General features: G+C 40.6%; 1 protein-coding gene across 1 annotated transcript in view; it reads right to left on the bottom strand.

Moving 5' to 3' along the window:
- Nucleotides 1–6,756: 6,756 nt before the first annotated feature.
- The window catches only part of MTPAP (mitochondrial poly(A) polymerase), a 31,881-nt gene continuing 11,786 nt past the window's right edge, over nt 6,757–26,851 (bottom strand). Inside the window, exons 5-9 of the mRNA XM_075922589.2 lie at nt 18,816–19,027; nt 15,558–15,784; nt 8,846–8,938; nt 8,693–8,766; nt 6,757–7,589 (exon numbers count right to left, since the gene is read on the bottom strand). Coding sequence (XP_075778704.2) covers nt 7,224–7,589; nt 8,693–8,766; nt 8,846–8,938; nt 15,558–15,784; nt 18,816–19,027 — 972 coding nt within the window. The 3' untranslated portion in view covers nt 6,757–7,223. The remainder of the gene's footprint in view (nt 7,590–8,692; nt 8,767–8,845; nt 8,939–15,557; nt 15,785–18,815; nt 19,028–26,851) is intronic.

Raw genomic sequence — 26,851 nt, 5'->3', positions numbered from 1 at the left:
GGCCTCTTGCGCAAGAACAGTTGCGCAAAAGGGCTTATTCCTGAGCGGGAGCATCAGAGTTCTGGCGCAAGAAGCCCTGATTTCATACATTAGAATGTCAGTTTACTTGCACAAGAACACACCACTAGTGTAGACAGGCAGCAAGTTTTTGCACAAGAGCAGCTGCTTTTGCGCAAGATCGCACCAGTGTAGACATAGCCTAGGTGTCTAGGGATGGAGTATTGCTGTTTCCAGCACTTGCCTTTCCCATGCTACGGGACCAGGGAGGCTGGAGCCACATATGCCATGTTCCATGCTCCAGCATGGCTGGGGATGTGCACTGCTTGCTTTCCCCATTCTCTGAGGCCAGGGAGACTGAGGCAGGCGCGCACGCGCGCGCACACACACACACACACACACACACACACACACACACACTCCCCTCCTTGTGGTGGTGGCAGGCATGCGCAGTGCAGTGCCTTGCCTCCTTGTGGTGGGGGAAAAGGGCTGGGAGGAGGCTTGGCTCCCATGGGGGTGTTAGATGGCTAAATGAATTGAGAGAGAAAAGACTGCAAGGGGTCCCCTAACAATACTAGACCCTCAGTCTGGTTCTGTGACAGTCAACATCTGTCATGTGGTGGTGTGCCTCCCTTTTTCCTTATCAAAGAGAACAATATATTGTAGGTAAATCAAACATACGGAAAGTGTATTTAGGGAAAATTTACAAAAATAGGGAATTCAATGGGTAACCAGTAGTTTAACAACAGAACAATTTAACCTGTACAGTAGTCAGACCCCAAACCCACTAAACAAAATAAGCCTTCGGCTGAGTCTAAATAATAAGGTAAGTATAATAAGTTTATAGAAACCTTCTGGACAGTTCCCAGACGGTCGCTCAGGTCCTCATATCTCCTGGTTCTTGGAGAGCCTTGAGAGAGGAACACTGAGGAGACCCCTCGTAGTTTTCCCCATTTCAGCTGGTAAGTAATTGGCAAGGTTGCTGGCTGTGGGCTTATGGGGAGGCTTCTGTATGGCTGCAGCTATCTGGTCTGGAGTCTAAATGACCTGGAAGGAAAACCTCACGGAACCTGCCACTAGGATGGGCAGTCCCGAGCTGTTCGGCTGCCAGCCTTTTATGCAGTCAAAGGCGGGAAACCTCTGTGAGGGAGACCCCCGTAGAGTTTGCCCATACAGAGAAAACCTGTATGAACTTCTGAGGTAATTCTGGTTTTGACTGGAACTTGTTTACCTCTCTGCTGCAAAAAGGCAGAAAAACTTTGGCCTGTCAGACCAGTGTCATGGGACTGATCTTCCATTTTGTTTTCAAAATGGATACCCTCTACTACCTTTACCTTACAAACCAAACATTACTAACCTAGGATTTTTACCCTTAACAGGGATGGGCCTCAGCAGAAGGAATGGTGCTGGAGGCTTGCCTTCACCGACTACCCCTGCCCTCTATTGTTAAAATGCAAATAAATGAGGGAATGAAGAAAGAAATAAACTGATATTGGACAGAAAAAGGAAGCTGATGTTAACAGCTTGAAATATTCCTAAATATGTTCATATTCCTGTATTTGAAAGTTTTATCTGTGCTTGAAATTTAGATTAGTCATACAGAATTATGGCATTGGCTGTAGCCCGAGGAATCAGGTTATGAAAAATGATTGGTAGTATGTGTGTTAGTAATTCATGGTGGTTTTACTTCTCGTATTAGCCTATAAAGAGGCTATGTAGAATAGACTTTTTCTGGGAGTAGTTCCATGAAAAATTCCAAAACAAGGTTGCAATGTTTACATTTAACATAAATTTGTATCCATAAATAAGAGAGGTCATCTCAGCAGGAGAACTACAGTATAGCTGAGGCCTTTCTGAAGAATAAGTTGAAATAAGTTTCCCATCAAAGAAAAAAACTGAACTATTTTTTAAAGTGTAAATGGGAAACTGTCAAAGAAGTTTCAAGCATTCTATAAGGAAATTAAAATTTCCCTTACTGAAGACAAGGCTGAACAATAATTTCTTATCCGAAGAGATTTATTTTCACACCAAACCTGACTATACAAAGTCATCTGAGACACTTAAATATGTCTATAATGCAGTTCAAAACCCATTTGCATTGGGCTTGAACTAAGGGCTGTTTAATTGCAGTGCAGATGTTTGAGCTCATGCTGGATCCTATGCTCTCAGACCCTGTACAGTGGGAGGGTCTCATAGCTCGGATTCCAGACCAAGCCTAAATATCTACATCACCATTAAAGAGCCTCTTAGCCTAAGCCAGCTGGCATGGGACAACTGCAGGTATCTAATTGCAGTGTAAGCATACCTTTAAAGTCTGGCTTTGGCCATGGAGATTTACACCATAATATTAGTTCATTAAATAGGTATGGGCAGTGGTACACATAAGCTTGAGACATACAGGGTAAGCAATGTAGAAGAAAGTGAGATGCACAGTGACTGAGAAAAGCCACTTAATGACCCCAACTTCCTGACTGTAACAGCCTCCACAAGATGCCAAAAGCTGTGACTGGATCAACTGACTTTAATGTTACTGCTAGCAGTATGTTTATACATCAGTAACACTGGAGAAAGAACCTTTCATCCACATCATAATGGCACTGGTGAAATTTAAATAAAAGGTCAAATATAAGGAACGTACAAAAGCTATTGAAGACCTACCTCGGTGAACAAGTACAATAAATAGTATTACAGTTAAATATGTTGTTTTTCAGAAGGATTAAAAATGAGTCTGAAAATCTTATTTACTAAAACTGATTCTCAAAGCCACATGTCAAACAACCTGCCTATTAGATTTGAAGGACTAATCATTCACCCATTTATTTCAGGCTGGCAAAGGGGTCTGTGAATTCTGAATCACCTGATGTCATCCAGCCCAGATGACTGACTAGAGTAAGTACAGATTACCAAAACGAAATACAAGACCACTTATGAAGTAGGATACTAAAAGAAGGCCTAACAGCACCAGCTCTAAAAACCAAGGTCTTGATCCTGTAATTAAAGCCATGATGGCAGATCCTCATCCCTGTGTGGAGCCCCACCGAAGTCCCCAAGGTCTGCCTGCACAAATATAAATGCAAGATCAGGAACCAAAGGAGCTACACAAATCTACTCCTGTAAAAGGTGTGGGTCACTATTCATATTCTCAAGGAAATAGAGAATCTGTTTAAAACAATAGGAAAAAGTAGCATATATACTGATGCCCTACAGTTTAAGTGTGTGAAGAAGAGATGTTAGCCTTTTCATAGCTATGGTTCAAGCTAAGTTTTTGTTCAAATCTAGTTTTACGTTGGTTCCTAACATCAAACCCAAATCTATCTACTCCAAGTTTCATGGCATGAACTTATCTGAGGGTAGAATTTTACTGAAAATTCTGAGAAACTGAACAAGGGCATCTGGGAGATGTAAGGTTTCAAAATAAATGAGATGATCTCATTTTGACCCATTTCCCAACTGTTGATTCATCACAGCTCTAAAACAGCTCAGTCTAGAAACCCTAAACTTGTGTTTGTTGATCTTGGTGAGAATCCTCAAATAATTCTGCCAACAAATTAGTTAAGTAAAAACAATGTATGCATCCTTATACTGCCAAATACCTAAAATTTGTGTTGGACATCTCACTACACAAAAAATAACGCACAGTCCCTGCCCCATAGAGCATACAAACTAAAGCTATGTCTACACTGGGAAGGTTTGGTGACAAAAGTGCTGCTAATATGCAAAAGTTGCCAAAAGTGAAAACTGATCAAACCAGTTTTTCTGCCTCCCATGCACATGTTGCTAACATACTGTGGACAGAGAAGAGCAAAGCATCCTGCAGTGCAATGTTGTGGGAAGACAGAGCTGATCCCTGCACTTCTTGGGATTCCAGTCAGCCAGTTTTCTCAACAAAACAAACAGAGTACACATTGGCTCTTTGTTGACAATAAAGAAAGAGGAAGGTTTTCCAGAAGTGCACTGAGGAGGAGAGGGTTGGAATTCTGTCCATAACTGAGGGCATCAAAGGAGGAACTCAGGGGAATTGGGCTGCGCACGCTAACTTCAAAGGTGGGAACACCAGTCGCGCATGCGCAGCCTGACTGTACACTGCTCTAAAAGTCTCCGATCCGTGGCACCGGGATGAGCCTTACACTAAGTGGAGCACCCAAGGGGACATTATTCGAAGAACAAGGGATTTTAAAGCTGACGTTGCATTAAAAATAATTCCAGACACAGCAAATATGGAGAGGCAATTAAGGACACTCACTCTTTAGCTAACTAGACTCCCTTTCTCATGTTAGTTTGTACACTACTGTCACATTTGAACCAGAAATTGTCAACTGTGTCTTAGTGGACCAGCTTTGGGGCACAGCAATCTGGTGACAAATATGAACAACTGCTGCTGGAAAGTATCAGAGGGGTAGCCGTGTTAGTCTGAATCTGCAAAAGCAGCGAGGAGTCCTGTGGCACCTTATAGACTAACTGAAGTGTATGCTTATGCTCCTACACTTCAGTTAGTCTATAAGGTGCCACAGGACTCCTCGCTGCTTTTGCTGCTGGAAAACATCTAGTGGTTTTCTAACTATTGTGGTGGGCAATGTGTCATTTTACAGAAAAGGTAATCTAAGGTCATCTCCCCTCTAAATAGGCTTCCTTTTCTCTCTTCTCCCTAGGAACACTTTCCCCTGGACATCTGACCGTCCTCTTCCCTGCTTGCTTCTCTTCTCACAAGCAGCTTTAGTCAGTTTAGCATGTTGTTCCTTCTGTTTGCAGTTCCAGTTCTTTCTTCTATGTAGTAGCTGCCTCTTGTGGAAACAGGCTGACTTCTTGTTTCCAGATGTTTTACAGGCTTCTAGGTTCCTCTCTGCAAGGAGCCTACGTGCTTGTTTGTGCAGTAGCAGCTGGAAGGAAGGCAAACATGACAGCACTGCATAGCCTACCAGCTTTCTGATCACCAGATGTCTTAAGCCCCAGTGCACCTTCCTTTACAGCAAACTACTACTGCCTTCTTTGTTTATATGCAAATACTAGGAAGACTGCCTTTTACGGCCACTTTTGATAAAAAACGACATTAGCCAGAACAATCATGTAGGACTATTCCCTGACCATATACAAGTGTAATAGTATTGCAACACAGATTTGTATAGCTTAACATAGAATTACCAGGCTCAGGGCTGCAAGCCTTTTTAAGTACCAGACCCAATATAAAGTTTATGTGCCTAGGCACAAGAAATTATATTTGCACACAAGACATTTTACATATAACCATGGGCTCCAGGGTCAACTATACTGGTAAATATATGATTTTTGGTGGACTCTGCGCCTGCAACTGTAGTCGAATAATTTCTTGACATTCATACCAAATCCTTCTTATCAATTCTGCCTAAAATTGTTTACACAGGAATTAACTTCTAGTGATATGATGATGAATAAAGGAAAATCATTCCTTAGATAAAGTATTTATGAATCCGAAATTCATACATGCAGAGGGATGTTACTATTTTAAAAACAATATTAATATGAAATTTTCTAATAAAAAGATTTTAACTCACACGAAGAATTTAACAGATTATAGTGGTGACTGCTGAAAAGTGATATTCTTGCCGTGAGGGATCTGTAGGTCTTTACAGAAAAGTGCTGCTTTCAGTCACCAGATCTACTTATTTTTCTTCAGTTAATGCTACCATACCAGATCAGACTGCAGTTCTAGAAATGAAAACCAAGCCTAAGTAATACTGCTGCAATTCTGAAAAGTCTGAAATATTAACCATGATGAGTATATATCTCAATATCATGATTGTATGATGCTTAAATTATGGCTGTTTCTTAAAAACTAGACTTTCTCTAGAGTACAAAGGTGGTATTCAATGTTCAGTATTACTTTCTAGTTGTCGGAATTACTTTCTAGTTTTGGTATTCACTGCAGCAATGGTTCTCAACCCTTTTGGCTCAAGACCCATTTGTAAACCTGACAACCAGCAATTGCCCCCACCAACACATCCCAGACTTGATGCCTTCATCTCCTGATGTCTGGGGGAAGGACAGGGGCTTACAGCTGGCATTCCAGATACTCCAGCCAGATGTGAATAGCTGGGGAAACTTCACCAACTGGGGAAGGGTAAAGGGGGAGAGCAAGTCAAAACACCTTCCCTCCCACCCCGAAAAAAATCACTCAGCTCTCCCTCTCTTGGCCCCTGAGGGACAGATAGTAAGGGGCTGGGGAAAATTTGGGGACCTGCAAAAAAAAGTGGAGAGATTGAGGGCAGAGGAGTCCAGGGGACTGGGAAGTGAGCCACTAACTCCCAGAAACTACAGTTTCTCCCCACATATCTCACTCAGGAGAATACAAGTTAAAGGGATGGGGTGATTTGAGGTTCCTGGGGACCAGTACAGGGCAACGGCAGAGAGGAAGTTGCCTGGCTATGGCGGAAGGGGTACATCTAAGGGCCATTATTTACTGGAAAACACCACCAGCTACTCCTTCCCAGCTCCTTTTCCGTGGGGTCAGCTGGGCTTGGCTCCCCATTGCAAGCACTGCCTCCCGGGTCACAGCACCATCGTGGCACCCCTGACAGATGGAGAGGAGGCAGAAGCTTGTACATCAGGTTACAATGCCCAGAGCAAGGAGTACAGCCTGGCCATCTTTTGCTGCATTCTGGCAACTCATTTTCAGGTTATGACCCATCAATAGTGCATGCAGCAAACCCTCATTCATTTAGTTTAAAATGGTTAAGAAAAGCCCTGAAAGCAATGTTATATGAAATTACATGTTAACTATACTAGTAAATTCCAGTCGCTTTATTAAATGTGGCACCATTTACGTGTGTGGAAAATGGTTACAAAAGGGGTACAAGTACTTTGATTTAAAATGGTCTCTAGTGCATTAATGTGGTAGGGAGTGTGCACATCACTTTTTAAGCCTTGGTTTTATTGCTTTGGCACCTCCTTTGCTTAGCACTGTTTGTCACCTGCTGGCCCAGTCTGTCTTGCTTTCTGACCTTTACCCTGGATAAGGCTAGGTCTAAGAAGCAATATGTGAAAGCTGATGTCTGGATGCTCTTCATCCATTGGTCAGGTGGAAGATTGCAGAGGGATGTAAAAGAGAGAATGCCCAGTGGAACTATATAGGTCAGCATAAGGTTTAGGGCACAGTGGAAGCAGGAGGAAAGTTTCTCCATTGCACCTTAAGTAGAAACTAAGTTTTTACAATATTCTTCCAATTATTTACCACAAGCAAGTTTCAGCGGCAGCTATCGTGCTTGATTGCTAAAGGTCCTTTTCCCACCATTGTTCACCAAACTGTTTTCATTATTAATCTTTAAAGAGTCCAACAGGTTCTTGATTCGTTCACTTGTTGGTCCCCTCTTTCTCCTCTTGCTCTTGACACTGTTACTTGTTACAGATGGCAGCAGTAGGGCTGCCAGTCCCCAAGGCTGGCTATTACTTAATGAAGAATGACCTTTATCTTCCTGCTGTAAAATCCAGGCACACTCTCTGGCCAAAGCTACAAATCTATCCAGCTGGCTTTGATTAACATTCTTGCTCACATTGAGGGTCTGTTCAAAGGGGTTCTGAATGTAGAGAGGAGAAGGCTCAGGCTTATTTTGCACCTTTCCCTGCAGATATTTCAAAGATAGGAAAGACATATTTCACATGGGTATTATGCACACAGCAGACAGAACAGTTCAGCTAAGTTATTACAGCAATATTAACTACTATCACTTTAATTGCAAAGGTGTTTTGACCTATTAAGGAATTTATTTCATAAAAAGGAAAGCAGATGTTCATCAACTTAATTAACCTGTCAATGTAACCATGTCATTTCCACTATTTGCATTCTTTCAATGTCTATTTCTTGCTCACCACAGCACATTTAAATGTCTCATTATGTCTTATGCAATTATATTGTTATTTTGACAAAAACAGAATCTGAAAATAGTGTGTGCAGAATTCCCTGAGTAAAATTCATATGCCAGAATATGACACAAAACACTGTTAACTGTCACAGTTACTAACCAGATTTTACTCATTTTGTGTTGACACAACCTGTGGTGAACAGTAATGCCAGTAAATAGTTTCAAACTCAGATTGGATGGCATCTATACTCTGGGTTCCCAACCCAGATCAGTTATTTAAAACTGCAAAGCCTTTTGGGATACACTGTTTGTATGAAGATCAAAAAATGTTGGATTTTGTTGTACAGTCTAAGTTTTAAAAAAACAGCTCTCCAATCAGAGAAGTGGGATAAAGGCAGCAGCTATTACTACCTTTCGTGTAACAGAACATTAAACTGGGAAGCTGCGAAGGCTTATAGTTAATGCTTTACAATACAAAAATAATTAGTGCAGAAACACTATCAAGAAGTAGGTGTTCAGTGGTTTTGCTTTCTTCTGCAGCATTCTTTGAGACTGTCAGCTTCAAACTAGTTTTATGGACAAGATCAATTTACAGGCATTCTGTATAATTTCTGCAACTGCAAAGTGTGCTACAAATTGCAAAATACAAAATGTTTCCTGAATGATACAATTTATTTATGATCATTAATCTTTTATGATAATGAAGAAATGTACATTCAATAGATAATCACATCTTAGTACGGTCTATGGATAAGGACAGCAGAATTTGGCCCTTTATGCAAAAGGGCATAATTTGTATCTCTCTTACATAGCGAGAGCTGTAACAGTTAAAGAGTAATGGGGAGAGATCAAAATGCATTTACCTTTCTAATATTTATAGAGTTTTTATTGAAAGCAAAATTCCCAAAATATTCAAAGAAGTCACCCAGCAGCACATCTGAAATGAAAAAGGTAAAATCAAGAAAGGGATATGGCTTTCACAGAAATAGAAGACACTGAATGAAGATTTCGCTTACCTAACGTTTCTGTATTTTCTGTAGGCTTAATTTTGTTCAAATTGCTAGCAAAGGTACAGTCATTACCTTGGATTATGTGCTTATCTTCTGAATCTGAAATGACAAGTAGTGAAAAATGTGATTAAATGTGATATACAGTTAAAAAGTCTACCATATTTATTAAGCATAACTCAGACATCCTCTTCAAAAAGAAAGCTATTCCTACAATCATTGCAATTGGATACAGAAGGTAAATTACTGTTTACAATTAATTATGTAAAGTGATTAAATTTATGGATGGGGGAAGTAGAGTGTTTAGGACTAAACAGGAGAGTTTCAAAAGCACAAATGAGTAAATGCATGACTCCTATTTGTTCTATTGAAAATCAGCCACTACAACACCTAGGCTGTGTCCAGACTCAGGGGGTTTTTCGGGAAAAGTAGCCTTTTCCCGAAAAAACTTCCCCTGCGACCAGACTCAAGCCGCGTTCTTTCGAAATTATTTCGAAAGAACGCGGCTTTTCTTTCGATGGCGGTAAACCTCGTTTCACGAGGAAGAACACCTTCTTTCGAAAGTTCCTCTTTCGAAAGAAGGCGTTCTTCAATGTAAATAGGGCTTCCTCGAAAGAGAGCATCCAGACTCGCTGGGTGCTCTCTTTCGAAAAAGCGGATTGCTCTTTCGAAAGATCCGCCTGCAGTCTAGACGCGATCTTTCGAAAGAGGCTCTTTCGAAAGATGCTTTCGAAAGAGCCTCTTTCGAAAGAAGCCTGCAGTCTAGACATAGCCTTACAGAAGGAGGCTTCACTTTTGGCATATGCCATCACTAATCAGTGGGGGTTACAAACACAAGTAAGAACTGAATGATCAGTATACATCCTCTTTGGATACTGTCGAAACGAGCGTCACATTCAGTAAAAGGTATGGAGAATAGTTTATTTAGACATGCTGCAGCATAGTGAGAACCCACCAAAGTGTGTTCTACCTTAGAATACAACTACAACTCCTCTTATAGTAGGAGCTACATAAGAAACTATCACTCTGCGCATGCTTGTTACTGGGCAAACTTTCAGCATAATTACATTCTCTTTGATGATAAAATGTTTCACACTCTCACACTTTCAAACTACGTGACCTTCTTGCCTACATGAAATGGCAGCTATTTACAGGATGGATTCCACAATACTTATCACAGTGAATTGGGATTTTCAAGTAATAGTCCAAGACACCTATTGCACTGACACTGTGGTAATTCCACATTTGAAATTTCAAAGGGAATTAAAAATAAAGCTTGTTGGTAACAGTTTTTAAACTAAGAGATGGGGGAAAGCTGATTGGTGTGGAGAAGCATATAAATCAGATGGAGACTTCTCTTACAGGAAAATCCATTGATAGAGATTCTCTAAGCTGTAGTCAGAAAGAGAGGAGGGGAGAGGACAAACCATGGGCTAGAGCAGACAAACAACCGCATATAAAGGAATACAATGCATCAGGGAAGGGCAAACAAATAAACAGTGGCAAATTTTTAAAGTGCTTCTACACGAATGCTAGGAGTCTGACTAAGAAGATGGGTGAACTAGAGTACCTCGTATTAAAGGAGGAGATTGACATAGTAGGCATCACTGAAACCTGGTGGAATGAGGAAAATCTGTGGGACACAATAATACCAGGATATAAAATATATTGGAAGGACAAAGCAGGTCGTGCGGGTGGTGGAGTGGCACTGTACGTGAAAGATAATGTAGAATCAAATGAAATAAAAATATTAAATGGATCAACATGTTCAATAGAATCGCTATGGATAGTAATTTCATGCTCCGATAATAATAATTTAGCAGTAGGGATATATTATCGACCATCTGACCAGGACAGTGACACTGACGTTGAAATGCTGAGGAAGATTAGAGCGGCTACCAAAATAAAGAACTCTATAATAATGGGGGATTTTAATTATCCCCTTATTGACTGGGTACATGTTACCTCAGGAAGAGAATGGCTCAAATGACTCAATGGCTTAAATGACTGCTTCTTGGAGCAGCTGGCACAGGAACCCACAAGGGGAGAGGCAATTCTCGATTTAGTCCTGAGTGGAGCACAGGATCAGGTCCAGGAGATAACCGTTACAGGACTGCTTGGGAATAGTGACCATAATATAATAACATTTAACATTCCTGGGGTGGGAAGAACACCTCAACAGTCCAGCACACTGGCATTTAATTTCAAAAAGGGATATTACACAAAAATGAGGAGGTTAGTTAAACAGAAATTAAAAGGCACAGTGACTAGAGACAAAACCCTGCAAGCTGCATGGAAACTTTTTAAAGACACCATAATAGAGGCCCAACTTAAATGTATACCCCAAATTAGAAAACACAGTAAGAGACCTAAAAAAAGAGTCATCGTGGCTTAACCATCATGTAAAAGAAGCAGTGAGGGACAAAAAGGCATATTTCAAGAAGTGGAAGTCCAATCCTAGTGAGATAAATAGAAAGGAACATAAACACTGTTAAATTAAGTGTAAAAATGTAATAAGCAAAAAAAGATTGAGGAACAGCTAGCCAAAAACTCACTAAGAAATAGCAAAATGTTTTTAAGTACATTAGAAGCAGGAAGCCTGCTAAAAAACCAGTGGGTCCCCTAGATGATCAAGATATAAAAGGAGCAAACAAGGACGATAAAGCCATCGTGGAGAAACTAAATGATTTCTTTGCTTCAGTCTTCACAGCTGAGGATGTTAGGGAGATTCCCAAATCTGCACCGTCCTTTGTGGGTGATAAATCTGAGGAACTGTCCTGGATTGAAGTGTCATTAGAGGAGGTTTTGGAACAAATAGAGAAACTTAATGTTAACAAATCACCGGGACTGGATGGCATTCATCCAAGGATTCTAAAAGAACTCAAATGGGAAACTGCTGAACTATTATCTGTGGTTTGTAACCTATCCTTTAAATCGGCTTCCGTACCTAATGACTGGAAGGTAGCTAACGTGACACCAATATTTTAAAAGGGCTCTACAGGTGATCCTGGCAATTACAGACTGGTAAGTCTAACTTCAGTACCGGGCAAATTAGTCAAAACAACAGTAAAGAATAAAATTGTCAGGCACGTAGAAGAACATAATTTGTTGGAAAAAAGTCAGCATGGTTTCTGTAAAGGGAAATCATGTCTTATTAATCTATTAGAGTTCTTTGAAGGAGTTAACAAACATGAAGATAAGGGGGATCCAGTAGATATAGTATACTTAGATTTTCAGAAAGCCTTTGACAAGGTCCCTCACCAAAGGCTCTTGTGTAAATTACATTGTCATGGGATAAGAGGGAAGGTCCTTTCATGGAGTGAGAACTGGTTAAAAGACAGGAAACAAAGGGTAGGAATAAATGGTAAATTTTCAAAATGGAGAGGGGTAACTAGTGGTATCCCCTAAAGGTCAGTCCTGGGACCAATTCTGTTCAACTTATTTATAAATGATCTGGAGAAAGGGGTAAGCAGTGAGGTGGTAAAGTTTGCGGATGATACTAAACTGTTTAAGATAGGCAAGACAGAAGCAGACTGTGAAGAACTTCAAAAAGATCTCATCAAACTGAGTGATTGGGCAACAAAACGGCAAATGAATTTAATGTGCATAAGTGTAAAGTAATGCACGTTGGAAAAAATTACTCCAACTATACGTACAGTATGATGGGGGTTAATTTGGCTACTACAAATCAGGAAAAAAAGATCTTGGAGTTGTCGCAGAATACTAGGACTGGAAGGGACCTTGAGAGGTCATCAAGTCCAGTCCCCTGCCCTCATGGCAGGACCAAATACTGTCTAGACCATCCCTGATAGACATTTATCTAACCCACTCTTAAATATCTCCAGAGATGGAAATTCTACAACCTTCCTGGGCAATTTATTCCAGTGTCTGACTATCCTGACAGTTAGGAACTTTTTCCTAATGTCCAACCTAAACCTCCCTTGCTGCAGTTTAAGTCCATTGCTTCTTGTTCTATCCTCAGAGGCCAAGATGAACAAGTTTTCTCCCTCCTCCTTGTGACACCCTTTTAGATATCTGAAAACTGCTATCATATTCCCCCTCAATCTTCTCTTTTCTAAACAAACCCAATTCCTTCAGTCTTCCCTCATAGGTCATGTTCTCTAGACCTTTAATCATTCTCATTGCTCTTCTCTGGACCCTCTCCAATTTCTCCATATCTTTCTTGAAATGCGGTGCCCAGAACTGGACACAATACTCCAACTGAGGCCTAACCAGCGCAGAGTAGAGCGGAAGAATGACTTCTCGTGTCTTGCTCACAACACATCTGTTAATGCATCCCAGAATCATGTTTGCTTTCTTTGCAACAGCATCACACTGCTGATTCATATTCAACTTGTGGTCCACTATAACCCCTAGATCCCTTTCTGCCATACTCCTTCCCAGAGTATGAAGTGGATACTATCGTGGATAGTTCTCTGAAAACGTCCATGCAGTGTTCAGAAGCGGTCAAAAAGGCAAATAGGATGTTAGGAATTATTAAGAAAGGTATAGAAAATAAGACACAATATCTTATGCCCCTGTATAAAACTGTATTACGCCCACATCTTGAATACTGTGTACAGATGTGGTCTCCTCACCTCAAAAATGATATTTTGGCCTTAGAAAGGGTTCAGAAAAGGGCAACTAAAATGATTAGGAGTTTGGAACGGGTCTCATATGAAGAGAGGTTAAAGCGACTTGGACTTTTCAGTTTAGAAAAGAGGAGGCTAAGGGGGGATATGATAGAGGTCTATAAAATCATGAGTGGTGTGGAGAGGGTGGATAAAGAAAAGTTATTTATTAGTTCCCATAATAGAAGAACTAGAGGACACCAAATGAAATTAATGGGTAGCAGGTTTAAAACTAATAAAAGACAGTTGTTCTTCACACAGCACGTAGTCAACCTGTGGAACTCCTTGCCAGAGGAGGCTGTGAAGGCTAGGACTATAACAGAGTTTAAAGAGAAGCTAGATTATTTCATGGAGGTTAGGTCCATAAAAGGCTATTAGCCAGGGGATAGAAATGGTGTCCCTGGCCTCTGTTTGTCAGAGGCTGGAGAAGGATGGCAGAAGACAAACCGCTTGATCATTGTCTTCGGTTCACCCCCTCTGGGGCACCTGGTGCTGGCCACTGTCAGCAGACAGTCTATTGAGCTAGATGGACCTTTGGTCTGACCCAGTGCAGCCACTCTTATGTAACTGACTAAAAACTTTGACTGCTATTCTCCATACGCAAGCCTGGGTGGGAGCATATCTAAAGATTAGAACAGATGACTGGTGAGTTAGGACTCTTGAATTCTATTCCACACTTTTTCACTGGAATACCCTCTTTGTTCTTGAGCAAAACCTAATCCATTTCCCATGTACAAAATGAGTAAAACACATCACAGGGACACACAGCAAGTATTTGCAAGTTATATTTTTACTGAGGAGGTCTTAATATCTTTTGCTATTAACTTCTTTACAAGTTTAATACTGATGTCAAAGTTGATTACTATAAAGTAATACACATCATATCAAATGACAGTGAAAAGATTACATTACATGGTCATTTCGGGCTCATTTATTGAGGAACAGATGATCAGCAGACCTAAACAACAATAACCTGGACTTTTAATAAAGGCTGATTTTTAATTGCCTGATGCAAAGAACAAGCTCACTCTGAGCCAATTAAAATTACACTTTTCTAAAAGCATTGCAACTCTTCTACTGCACTTAAATAAATGATTTGGTATAAAATTAATATCAATGGAAATTAATACTGCAACCGTAACATTTATTTAAAAGATATAATAAATCAAGTGTCTGATTCTCCAAAAAAAATCATCTTGCAACAGTTAGTCGGTAGCAATGTTCAACAACTCAGACATTTTTTTCAAATATATGGTACTAGATTTACCCAGCGTTGCTCAAGCACTTCACCCCCCCATAAAAAACCAAAAATTAACAGGTATATGCTTCTTTTAAATAATTGCTCTGGGATGGGGCTGAGGATGAGGGGTTCAGTATGCAGATTGCCCCGGTGAGAGAGGACTACCCCAGCCCTCTCTCACCATAGCAGCTTGGGACCAGGTGAGAAGTGCCTCTCTATAGTGGCTATGTTCCCATACAAATTGGGGGAGAGCTTCAGCTCTCCCCTCTCTCCCCCGCCACCCAATTTCTTATAAGATGCCCAAGGGGTGAGAAGCTCAGGGCTGGGACAGGTGCCCCCAGCCAGCCCCTTTCACCTGCCTGGTGATTCTGTCTCTTTTCTGTATGGTTTTAAGTGTCTCTGTACGAATCAAGTGAGGGGGACAGAAGAGCTTCACCTCCCCCTGCTCTCCCTGAAGAACAACTGGGGATTGAGAGGCTCAAGGCTAGGGCAGTCTTGGACTGGGGGCTTTCACCAGCCTAGTGATTGTCTCTTTTCTGTATAGTATTATGAGACGCAATCCCATTACAGGCACATTTCATTTTCCTGGCACAACCAAAGCCTTACTGTTCTGTAATTTAAGAGGAATCTCTACACAGAATTATGTGGTCTTAGCACTTACTATTTAAGCGGAGTTCTTGAATAGAGACGCAGATGGACAGACACACTTCCTCAAATATACAATAGATTTGCAACACTCAAGATTACTTTGAACCATCAAAAGTGACAGAGATTCACACGGTGAAATCGGAGTAGAGAGAAAACACATGAGAGTTAATTCAGTCCTACTCTGAAATGGAGCTGTTCTTACCTGCTAGAGCTTTAAGTTGGTCTAGTGTTGGAATAATAGGCGGTGTTCTCTTTTGGAGGAAAAACAAGGTCATCATTGTCAGAGAGAAGTTTGTAATCCAGTGACCAGGAATATTACTTGTGATGCCATGTACACGGGCCCAGCACCGTACGCTGAACACAAGAGCTCTTACACGTGAGTCAAGGCTACCATATATATAAAGGAGTTCTGAACTTCTCAGGGCAACTCTGTGAGACACAAGCCCAAGGAATAAATTATAAACATTTAAGAGAATCACCAACTGTCAAATGTAACCATAACTCATGCTGCTTTAAGATATAACAATTATAAAGAAAGAGGTTTTTTCTTCAAATTGTTGCAAATGACATAAGTAGTACAGAGCATATGAAAATGTCTAGGATGATGTTCTGGATGGCTCCATAATGACAGACTTAATTGAAGAGAAATCATATCAATACACTTTAGGAATGGAATTTGTGTTGTGGAAAACGTCCATAAAAACAAATGCCACCTGACAATGGAGAAATAAAGTACTCTAGAGTCAGAAAATGCAGAATTAATTTTGTGCAAATTTAAGTTAGACTCATATGACTTTTGGGCATCTTGAAATATGATATTTGTCATAATTTTTTAAATACAAAACCAAAAACAGTTTGGAATATTGCATAAAAATCAAGTAAAATTTAAAGACCTAAACCTCAATGAGAGCTACAAAACAAGCCATATTTGAAGACAGTCAGTTCAGCAGTTTTCAAATTATGAATGTTTAAAATAAAACATCCCCAAGTCTGTAAGAGCCGAGTGTAAAGTGTGTGTGGTTTTTTTTGTTTTGTTTTTAAATAAAGAAAAGTATTAATACCACAGGTGGCAGTTATGGATACACAACTCAGGAGATACTGGCTCCCCGTACTGCCTGTACTCCTCTAGATCATGCAGCACCACCTCAAAATGACAACAAACTTCCTAAAGTCTGAGTCAGATTCTTGGAGTAGAAAAGTTACTTTTCTTTTAAAAGGTGCTTTACGCCATCCCCAATGATATGCTATTTTAGGCCAAGCAAAAGTGACGACAATTCCTCCTGCATCTGTATGTGCATCAAAAAAGAAAAAATAATGCTTGCGACAAGCAAAGCTACTGAAACACATTTTGTGGCCTTAGCTTGTTCCACAGCCTCATTGAGTATATTTACACTGCATACTAAGCCTGAGCTTTCACTCAGATTTGAGCCCAAGCCCACCTACCACCTACATTCAAATCTGCCTGAGTTCGGTCAGCAAGCACTTAAGATCTGAATTCTAGAACCCTGGTAGTGAGGTGGGTTAGAATCTCTCACCATGACTCAGGTCCAACTCTTGCCATTCTGCATGGTGGCAGCCGATTAAGCCTCAGACCCAAGTCACCTGCTCTATTTAGCACATAATGGATGTGTTACAATTGCTGTACCTGGCTCTCAGCTGTACTAACCCCAGATTTCCAAATACATGGAGAATACGCCAGCACAAGACTTGGAAATTAAGTCCACAAGCTCCGATCCCACAATCCCAGATTTACAATGCAATGTAAATATACCATTCACATGTAACATTTCAATGTGTCCTCACAGTTAATTAACAAAAATTAATGAGTCAAGTACAAGATTTTACTGTAAAGTGTATGTGCAGTTAAAAAAAGGAAAGGGGATTATAATGCTATAAAAACAGATAAAATGTACATATACAGATACCCTTCCCTACACACACACTTCAGTTAGCACATTCTCTTCTTCATAAGAGTGTCCACAAGCAGAATTACATTAAGGACTGAAGGAGCAGGAAAGGGTATGTATTTAATTCTAACTTTAATAACAACAATGCAGCGAGAGAATTAAGTGGCATACAAACTACAATGGTACGCAATTTTAAGACCGTTTTCAGTTGCTTATAGCCTGCAAAACTAACAGGCAGAAATTTTTCATGCCAGGCTGTATGCCTTAGGCTAAAATTTTTGGGAAAGTTTCAATGAAAATGGTTCAGCCACTTCCCAGAACAAGAATAGGAAAATAACCTGCCTATGTTAAAATTAGGGATGTAAAATAAATCCTGTTTAATTAGCTAATCAGTTAAATGTATAGTTTAACCAGTTAATCAATTAAAGGAGCGAGCAAGGAGCTGCTCCAGCCTGGCCAGAGCAGACCCTGCCTATGGCATCTCTGTTACACGTGAGGCTGCACCAGCTGGCCTGGAGCCACTCTTGCCTGTGGCAGGCCAGGGCACCCTGCAGGCAGTTACTGCTCTGATGTCTCGGTCAGAACAACCCCTGCCTGCAGGGCACCCAGGCCCACCACAGCGCTCCAGGACCCTGGAGCAGCCCCTGCCTGTGCTGGGCCAGGACACCTGATTGGGAGCAGCTCCTGCCCGTACGGTGCCTGGGCCTGGTGTAGGCCCTGTCTGTGATGGCCCCCTCTCACCAGTCAACCAGTTAAATCTTCATATCCCTAGTTAAAATTAATGTTTCACTAAGAAGCACTAGCACTGCTGTGCTTTGGAACTACAATCTGAAATTTAGCTAGGGGTTCACATTGTATCAGGAATGTACCTTTAGCTGTTCCTATGAAATATCAAGCAAATACGGCAACAGCTGTTTTCATAGTCTTAGCTAAAATTTGGCAGCTAAATTCTCCAAATGTTTCACGTGTTGTAACAAATCTCAATTTCTTTCTTCTAAAAACAATTGCCTGTTGGCACAACAGATGCACCAATATATCTTGAATGCTAAGCCAATATAAAAGAATTCTGTTTGTCTGGGTTCAGTCCAGAAAAGACAACTTCAAATAACCTTAAGCCTGATCACTAAAAGGCAACTGAAGGAATATACAAAACAACATTGGTATTATACCATTGCCTTGTCCGGAAATAAACAGACAATCAAAAAAAATTTATGAAAACACCTTTCATAGCCATTTTATTGTATTGTTTTGTATCTGTCCATTATTTGACATGTTTTCATGTCTCCAGTTTTAGAAAACATATTTATTATCTGTATTTTTATGGCTAAGTTAAAAAATACCAGCCCTCAAATGTATTTAAAGAAAGAGTTGTCAAATATTTCCTATTAGGCTCATGTGGTCACACAGAAAAGGAAACCAATTTTTTCAAATATATCATTTGTTCGACAGACACACACACAAGCTTCTATAAATAACTTTCATCATAGTTTTCCAACATACTAATTATTGTCCTAGTTACATTTTTTTAAAAAATGCTACTGCCATATCATTACCTATTGTTAGTTGTTAGGTCACACTGGAACCCTGTTGGTTGATGGGAAAATCTCACCAATGGACAGCGAGCATTGAGTATCTTTTGTACACCCACACAGCCTGGGCCCAAATTGTCAATGCAATCACCAATCACAGAGAGGATTCTCTGTGATGCTGTTCTTTCAGAAGGTACTCTCTTCATCTGATATTCCATATAAAAGGCACCTGTTTTCTAACACAAAAAAGAGAAAGGTAAATTATCAGCTCTGAAAATAAGGTAAGATTCTGGGAGACTTCTGAAAGAATTGGAATCACTTGTTAAAAAGGGTTCACAATTAAAATTTTTAAAAAACACACATTGCAAGTAGTTTGTAAGACTCAAAGCAAAATATTTAATTGTTCATTTTCTTTACCTCTCTTACATTCTTTCCAAATTAGCAACAAACAACAACTAGAAAATTAGGAATTAAATTACTTAGGTATATCAATGCTGTAATCTCACTACTGTATACAATTAAGTAGTGCAATAGTTTCAAAGATTTTTTTTTCAGTCATGCAAAAACTGAAAGGTCAAGATAAAGCACACTGTTTTAGTGACCTAATTTAATAATAAAAAATAAAAAACAAGAAGTGCAACCAAGCCACAAAACATGTTATTTCCTCTCTTAAGGTGTTTGTTAGCTTGTACCAACCACACTAATGAGGTTCTTTGTTAAAGAATATTTCCTTTCAGCTGTTGGAAAATCCCGAAGATTCACCAAATTGGTTAATCATTATTGCATAATGCAGCCCAGCTTCTTTAAGATTCTTACATTCACTGTTTCAGAAAAGAAAGCTAATGGTCTACTTATCGAGTCAGAACAATTCTCTATAGCAGTATTCTAACTGAGCCAATGTGCCTTTTCCTAGTGCACTAGGCTAATGTGTCTAATGCATTTGGCTAATTCATGTCTACTTTGGGTTACAGGCAATAATACTTGTTTCTTTACACCTGTGAAATAGTAGTAATAAAATAATAAAAATAATAATAATAATAATAATAATAATAATAAAATAGAATTTTTCAATCATTAAAAAAAATTGCAGGTGATCTCAGCCTTACTGTCCTCACCACATAATATGCAATCCAAAAGGTAGGGGTCCAGGCAGAGACAGATGAGTCCTAGAGGTGAATACCTGGCTGCAAAGATGGTGTCGCCAGGAGGGCTTTGGCTGCCTTGAATATGGGATGCTGTTCCAAGAAAAAGGACTGCTAAGTAGGGATGGGGTTCACCTTTCAAGGAAGAGGAAGAAGTTATATGGATACAGGCTGGCTAACCTAGTGAGGGCTTTAAACTAAGTTCAATGGGGGCAGGTGACCAAAGCCCACAGGTAAGAGAAAAACATGGAAGATGGGTCAGAAATGGGAGGGAGCATGGGTTATTTATAATAGCAGAGATAAAGGAGGGACAAGGCAGAACTGGGGGGCAAAATCAAATCAGTATCTTAGATGCCAGTATACAAATACAAGAAGTATGGGAAATAAGCAGAAGAACTTATTGTGCTAACAAACAAACAAAACTATGACATAGTTGGTATCACAGAGACTTAGTGAGATAATACACACAATTGGAATATTGGTAAAGAAGGATTAAGCTTTCGCAGGAAGAACAGGTAGAGGTAAAAGAGAGGAGGTACTGCCGTATTTATTAAAAAAGTATACACTTGGATAGGTTGAGATGGATATAGGAGATGGACTTGTTGAGAGTCTCTGGGTTACGTTAAAAGTAGTTAAAAAAACCAAAGGTGATGTCATGTTAAGAGTCTAGTACAGATCATCTACCTAGGAAGAAGAGGTGGATGAGGCTTTATTTTAAACAACAAAATCATCCAAAGAGCAGGATTTGGTGGTGATGAGGGACTTCAACTAACCAAACATATGTTGGGAAACTAACACAGAAGGGCACAGATTATCCAATACATGTTTGGACTACATTGGAGACAATTTTTTATTTCAGAAAGTTGAGAAACCTATGGGGGAGGGAGAAGCTGTTCTAGATTTGATTTTAACTAATAGGGAGGAACTGGTTGAAAATTTGAAAGTGGAAAGCCACTTGGGACTTCATGATTCTAAGGACTGGTACAAGGGAGAAGAGCACAATAGAGACAATGGATTTCAGGAAGGCAGTAAACTCAGAGAACTGGTAGTTAAGGTCCCATTGCAAGCAAGACTAAAAGGAAAAACAACTGAAGAGATTTGGCAGTTTTTCAAAGGGGAATTAAGGGCCCAAAAGCAAACTATTCCACTGCATAGGAAACACAGAAAGTATGTCACGAGGCCACTTTGGCTTAACCAGAAGATCTTACATGATCTAAAAATCAAAAATGAGTCATATAAAAAGGGGATACTATGTCAAATTACAAAGGATGAATACAAGCAAATAACTAAGTATGCAGGGGCAAGATTAGAAAGGCAAAGGCACAAAACGAGCTAAATCTACATAGAGAAATAAAGGGTAACAAGAAGACATTCCACAAATATATTAGAAGCAAAAGGAAGACCAAGTACAGGGTAGGCCCATCGTTCAGTGAAGAGGGAGAAACAATAATAGGAACTTTGGAAATGGCAGTGGTGATTAATGATTTCTTAGTTTAGGTTTTTGTTAAGATGATTGATGGTGACAGGATGCTTAACCATAGTGGATGCTAGTGGAAACAGGAAAGGTTTAGAAGTTAAAATAAAAAAAACAAGTAAAAAATCCTTAGAAAATTAGATGTCTGCAAGTCACCAGGGCCTGATGAAATGCATCCTAGAATATTCAAGGAGCTGATGGAGGAGGTATCTGAACTTTTAACTATCATCTCTGAAATATCATGGGAGACAGAAGAGATTCCAGAAGACTGGAAAAGGGCATGTATAGTGCTCATCTATAAAAAGGGAAATAAGAACAGTCCAGGAAACTACAGACCAGTCAGTTTAACTTCTGTGCCAGGAAGATAACAGAGCAAGTAACTGAGGAATTCATCTGCAACATCTGGAAGATAATGAAGTGATAGGTAATAACCAGCATGGATTTGTAAAGAACAAATCATGTCAAACCAATCTGTTAGCTTTCTTTGATAAGATAACAAGCCTTGCGGATAAGGGTAAAGTGGTGGACATGCTATACCTAGACTTTAGATAAGCATGACCTTCTTATCAATAAACTAGGAAAATGCAACCTAGACGGGACTACTGTAACGTGGGTGCATAACTGGCTAGATAACTGTTCTCAGAGAGTAGTTATTAATGGTTCACAGTCATGCTAGAAGGGCATAAGTGGGATTCCATAGGGGTCTGTTCTGGGACCGGTTCTGTTCAATATCTTCATCAATGATTTAGATATTGGCATGGAGAGTACGCTTATTACGTTTGCAGATGATACCAAGCTGTAAGATGCTGCAAGTGCTTTGGAAGATAGGGTCAAAATTCAAAATACAGGCAGTCCCCCGGTTACGTACAAGATAGGGACTGTAGGTTTGTTCTTAAGTTGAATCTGTATGTAAGTCGGAACTGGCGTCCAGATTCAGCCGCTGCTGAAACTGACCGCCAGTTCTGACTTACATACAGATTCAACTTAAGAACCCCAGGCGTCCCCAAGTCAGCTGCTGCTGAAACTGATCAGCGCTGATTCCAGGAAGCCTGGGGCAGAGCAACTCTGCCTCGGGCTTCCTGTAGTCAGCGCTGGTCAGTTTCAGCAGCGGCTGACTTGGGGACGCCTGGGGCAGAGCAGCTGGGGTGCTGCCGGGTTGGTCCAGTAGTGCCCAGAGCGGGCGCTGAAGGACCAATCGGCAGCGCCCCAGCTGCTCTGCCCCAGGGTCCAAAACAAAAGCCTGGTCTGCTTGGGGGGGGGGGCGCACACTAGCCGCGCCCCCCCCCCCAGCAGACCAGGGACATGGGGAGCAGAGCCGCAGCGGCAGCGGGGTGCCGCGCCTCTGAGGCTTTGCTCTAGCAAAGCCTCAGAGGCGCGGGACCCCCCCGGGCTGCGGCTTGAGTCCCGGTGCCTGTGGTCTACTGGGGACCGTCTCCAGCAGACCACAGGCACCAGGACTAAAGCGGCAGCCGCGGGGGGGTCCTGAGGCTTTGCCAGAGCAAAGCCTCAGAAGTGCACGGAACCGCCGCTGCTGCCGCTTGAGTCCGGGTGCCTGTGGTCTGCTGGGGACTGTCCCCAGCAGACCACAGGCACCCGGACTCAAGCGGCAGCATCGGCGGGTTCCCGCGCTTCTGAGGCTTTGCTCTGGCAAAGCCTCAGAAGCGCGGGAACCCGCCTGGTGCCCCTGGTCTGCTGGAGACGGTCTCCAGCAGACCAGGGGCACCCGAGCAGCTTACGAACGGGGCGTTCTCCCCCGGAGCTCGCAGGTAGCAATCCGCTACCTCGACCTCCGGGGTGAGAAAGCCCCGTTCGTAAGTGCGGATCCGCGTAAGTCGGGGACTGCCTGTAATCAGGATAAACTTGAGAAATGGTCTGAGGTAAAAAAAATGAAGTTTAATTAGGACAAATGCAAAATACTCCACATAGGAAGCAACAATCAATTTAATATAGTAGACTTCCGATAATCCGGAACCTATGGGACCTAAGTGGTGCCGGATTATCAGATATGCCGGACAATCAGGAGATACTATAAACTGGTTATATATATACTGTATACATTATATACTGTATATAAAGTGTTCTTAACCCTTTTTATGTACATACTGTATACAGTATACTGTAATATTGTCATTTTTTTAAGCCTTTTTTACCCTTTTTGCTCAGTTGAGCTGCTGCCGCTGTTACCTTGTGGCTCATTTTTTGCTGAAGCTCACTCACTAGGCTCTTGTCATTTTGATGCCGGACTATCAGGAGTGCCGGACTATTGGATGCCGGACTATTGGAGTTTTACTATAGATACAGAATGGGAAGAGACTGTTCAGGAAGGAGTACTGCAGCAGAAAGGCATCTAGAGGTCATAGTGGACCACATGCTAAATGAGAGTTAACAGTGTGACACTGTTGCAAAAAAAGCAAATGTGATTCTGGGATGCATTAACAGAAAGTTTGTGAGCAAGACACGAGAAGGAGTTCTTTTGTTCTACTCTGCGCTGATTAGGCTTCAATTGTGCCCAATTCTGGACACCACATTTCAAGAAAGATGTGGAGAACTTGAAGAAGGTCCATAGAAGAGCAACAAAAATTATTAAAGGTCTAGAAAACATGACACATGAAGGAAGACTGAAATAATTGGGCTTTAGTTTAGAAGAGAGAAGACTGAGAAGGAACATGATAGATCTTTTCAAGTATTTAAAAGAAGGAGGGAGAAAAATTGTTCTCCTTGACCTCTGATGATGGAACAAGAAGCAATGGGCAGCAAGAGGAGGTTTAGGTTGGACATCAAGAAAAACCTCGTTAGCGTGGTTAAACACTGGAATAAATTGCTTAGGGACATTGTTTAATCTCCATCACTGGAGATATTTAAGAGCAGGTTGGATAGACATCTATCAGAGATGATGCTGGTGCTTGGCCCTGCCGTGAGGGCAGGGAACTGGACTTCATGATGTCTTGAGGTCCCTTCCAGTTCTAGTATTCTATGATTCTATGTAAGCACAAATGCCATCCCTTACAAGTGTCTTTTCTGTAGCAAACCTTGTGGTAGTAAGAGGTTCATTTTTTGGCTGTGGGTAAGTATGTCTCCAACTAGAATTGTTGGCATCCCAGAATACTCTCACTTAAGTTCACATATATTGTGAAGCACGCGGTATGTCCCAATCACATGTATTGTGTTAAAAACTCTATACTCCCAACAAGTCAGTAAGCAATGCCAACTTATCTTTAGTAGGCAGAAGGCATATTCTACTACTATTCTGCACTTGCTCACCATGTATTTAAACTGCCTCATTCTCCTGAAACACATCAGAGCAGCAACCTGGAGATCTGAAGACATCTTAAGTTGCCTAAAGTTACAGTCACTGCCCTGAGTGGGGTTTTTGGGGGAGGCAGGTGAATGGGGCAAGGAGGAAAGAGATAACATAGATTGCCCAAGCTGGAAAAAAACGAACAGACTTCTAACACTTTGGCATCATGCAGCCAGCCAGTGCATGTGACGTAGGTATCCATGGATGTGTGCTGGAAATCCACCAGGACCTACATAATTAATGTAATATCTTTTCCTATTAATATACGTGAAACGGTAGATGTATATATATGTCCCAATCAATTGCACAGGCCCAATTCAGGAAGCCTATCTGTTCAAGCTAAGAAATATTTTCAATTATGGGGAGCCCGGGCCATAAATATGGCCGCCACTTTTTTCCAAAACGGAGCTTTTTCGAAAAAAGGCAGTCTAGACGTGGATCTGTCGAAAAATAACCCCTTTTTTGACAGATCCTGTATTCCTCAAAAAATGAGGTTTACAGGATGTCGAAAAAGGGTTTATTTTTCGACAATCTGTGTCTAGACTGCTGTCCCCCCCCCCCCCCCGAAAAAGCTCTGTTTCGAAAAAAAGCAGCAGCTATGTGTATGCTAATGAAGCACAGGATATTTAAATCCCTGCTTCGTTAGCAATTTTGTCATGCCTAATCTACATCTCTCTGTCAACAGAGAGGTATAGTCTAGACACACCCCCAGATGGTCTTGTAGAATTGCTGTTGCTATTTTAATTCTAACAGCAACTTACTGCCTCTGCATTCTCTAGCCTCAAAATTGCCTCTGAAATCCCTACCAATGTCTCCTGGTGGTAGATGGAGCAGGCATACAAAAAAGAAACATTGCCTCCATAAAAAGCAGTAACTTTAGACCCTGCTAATTAGGTATAGGAGGATCTATACTTTTAGCCAGCATATATTCCTCTCTCCCTCACAGTCAGTGAACTCGATTGCCCAACACCACCCTAAGAATATGTGCAGCGTGATAGTGAATTGTGGCATCATGAATGCACAGCAGTGGGGCAGGCTACCCTGTGTTGACAGGTACACACTTAGTGACCCCTTCATTTACATGCAGTAAAGACAGTTTAATACTATTTCCTTTGTTTGATATAACACCATTACACATGGACACTATTTGCTTTTATCTATAAGTCCACTTGTTATTAATTGACAGTATTTTAACTTCACCAGTTCAGTGAGAAAACCCAAAATGGGCTTTCATAGCCCCACTGAAAATTTATAATGATACAACAGCACTACCAAAGAAAGTGGCTTTAATATCTTGATGAAGAAGAGCTCCACTAAATAGCATCAACAAACAGAGTGCATTAGAAAAAAAACCAAGCAAGATAACCTGTAGCTTTAATTTTACAATACAGGGTGGACAATAATGATTTTTTTTTAAAACTGGATTTCCATTTAAATTGAAATCTCATTTAAGTTAAATACAACTTTATAATCTGTTACGTTTTGTAATTTTAATTATTTTTGTAGATAATAGTATCAGCCAGGACATGTTTGTGGCCAGAGTTTTAAAGAAAGTTAAACCATTGAACTAGAGGAAGTCAATGGCTAAGCATATGGAAACCAACTTTTAACAGTCATTTTGTAGGTGCAGAAAGTTATTTTCCTAATTTCAGCTTACTTCATTAGTTCAGCTCAATGACAAGTTCATTAAAATTTAAGAAACCGACTAGTAGCTGAATTATAAAACCTTTATTTTCCTTTTCCAACCTATGAACAAAAACTAAGTGTGAGAGGAGATTTATAGTTCTGAAATCCTGAAGGACATAGTAAAGAAATACAGGTCAATTCACTAGCTACAGATAATTTTTAGTTTAATACATCAGTTAAGTTTTAAAAGAAAAAAAATATTTTGACATTGTCTTATTCTCATGTAGCCAACACATTTAAGATCACAATTTTCTAACGTAACACAAAATGTAAAGGTGAAGAATGAAAGAATAAATGCACACTAAGATTAAGCTGTTAAATAAAAGTGCATAAACAGTCTATCCCAGTATTTCTCAATTTTATTTGTCCATGGAACCTTAAAAAAAAAAAAAAAAAAAACCACACACACACACACACACACACACACCGGGGGGAAATGGTTGACAAAAGACCGGTTCTG

Source organism: Pelodiscus sinensis, chromosome 2 (genome assembly GCF_052426305.1).
Source record: "Pelodiscus sinensis isolate ZL-2025 chromosome 2, ASM5242630v1, whole genome shotgun sequence".
Lineage (NCBI taxonomy): Eukaryota > Metazoa > Chordata > Testudines > Trionychidae > Pelodiscus > Pelodiscus sinensis.
The sequence above is the reverse complement of the archived record's forward strand: the minus strand, read 5'-3'. Positions and strand labels throughout refer to the sequence as shown.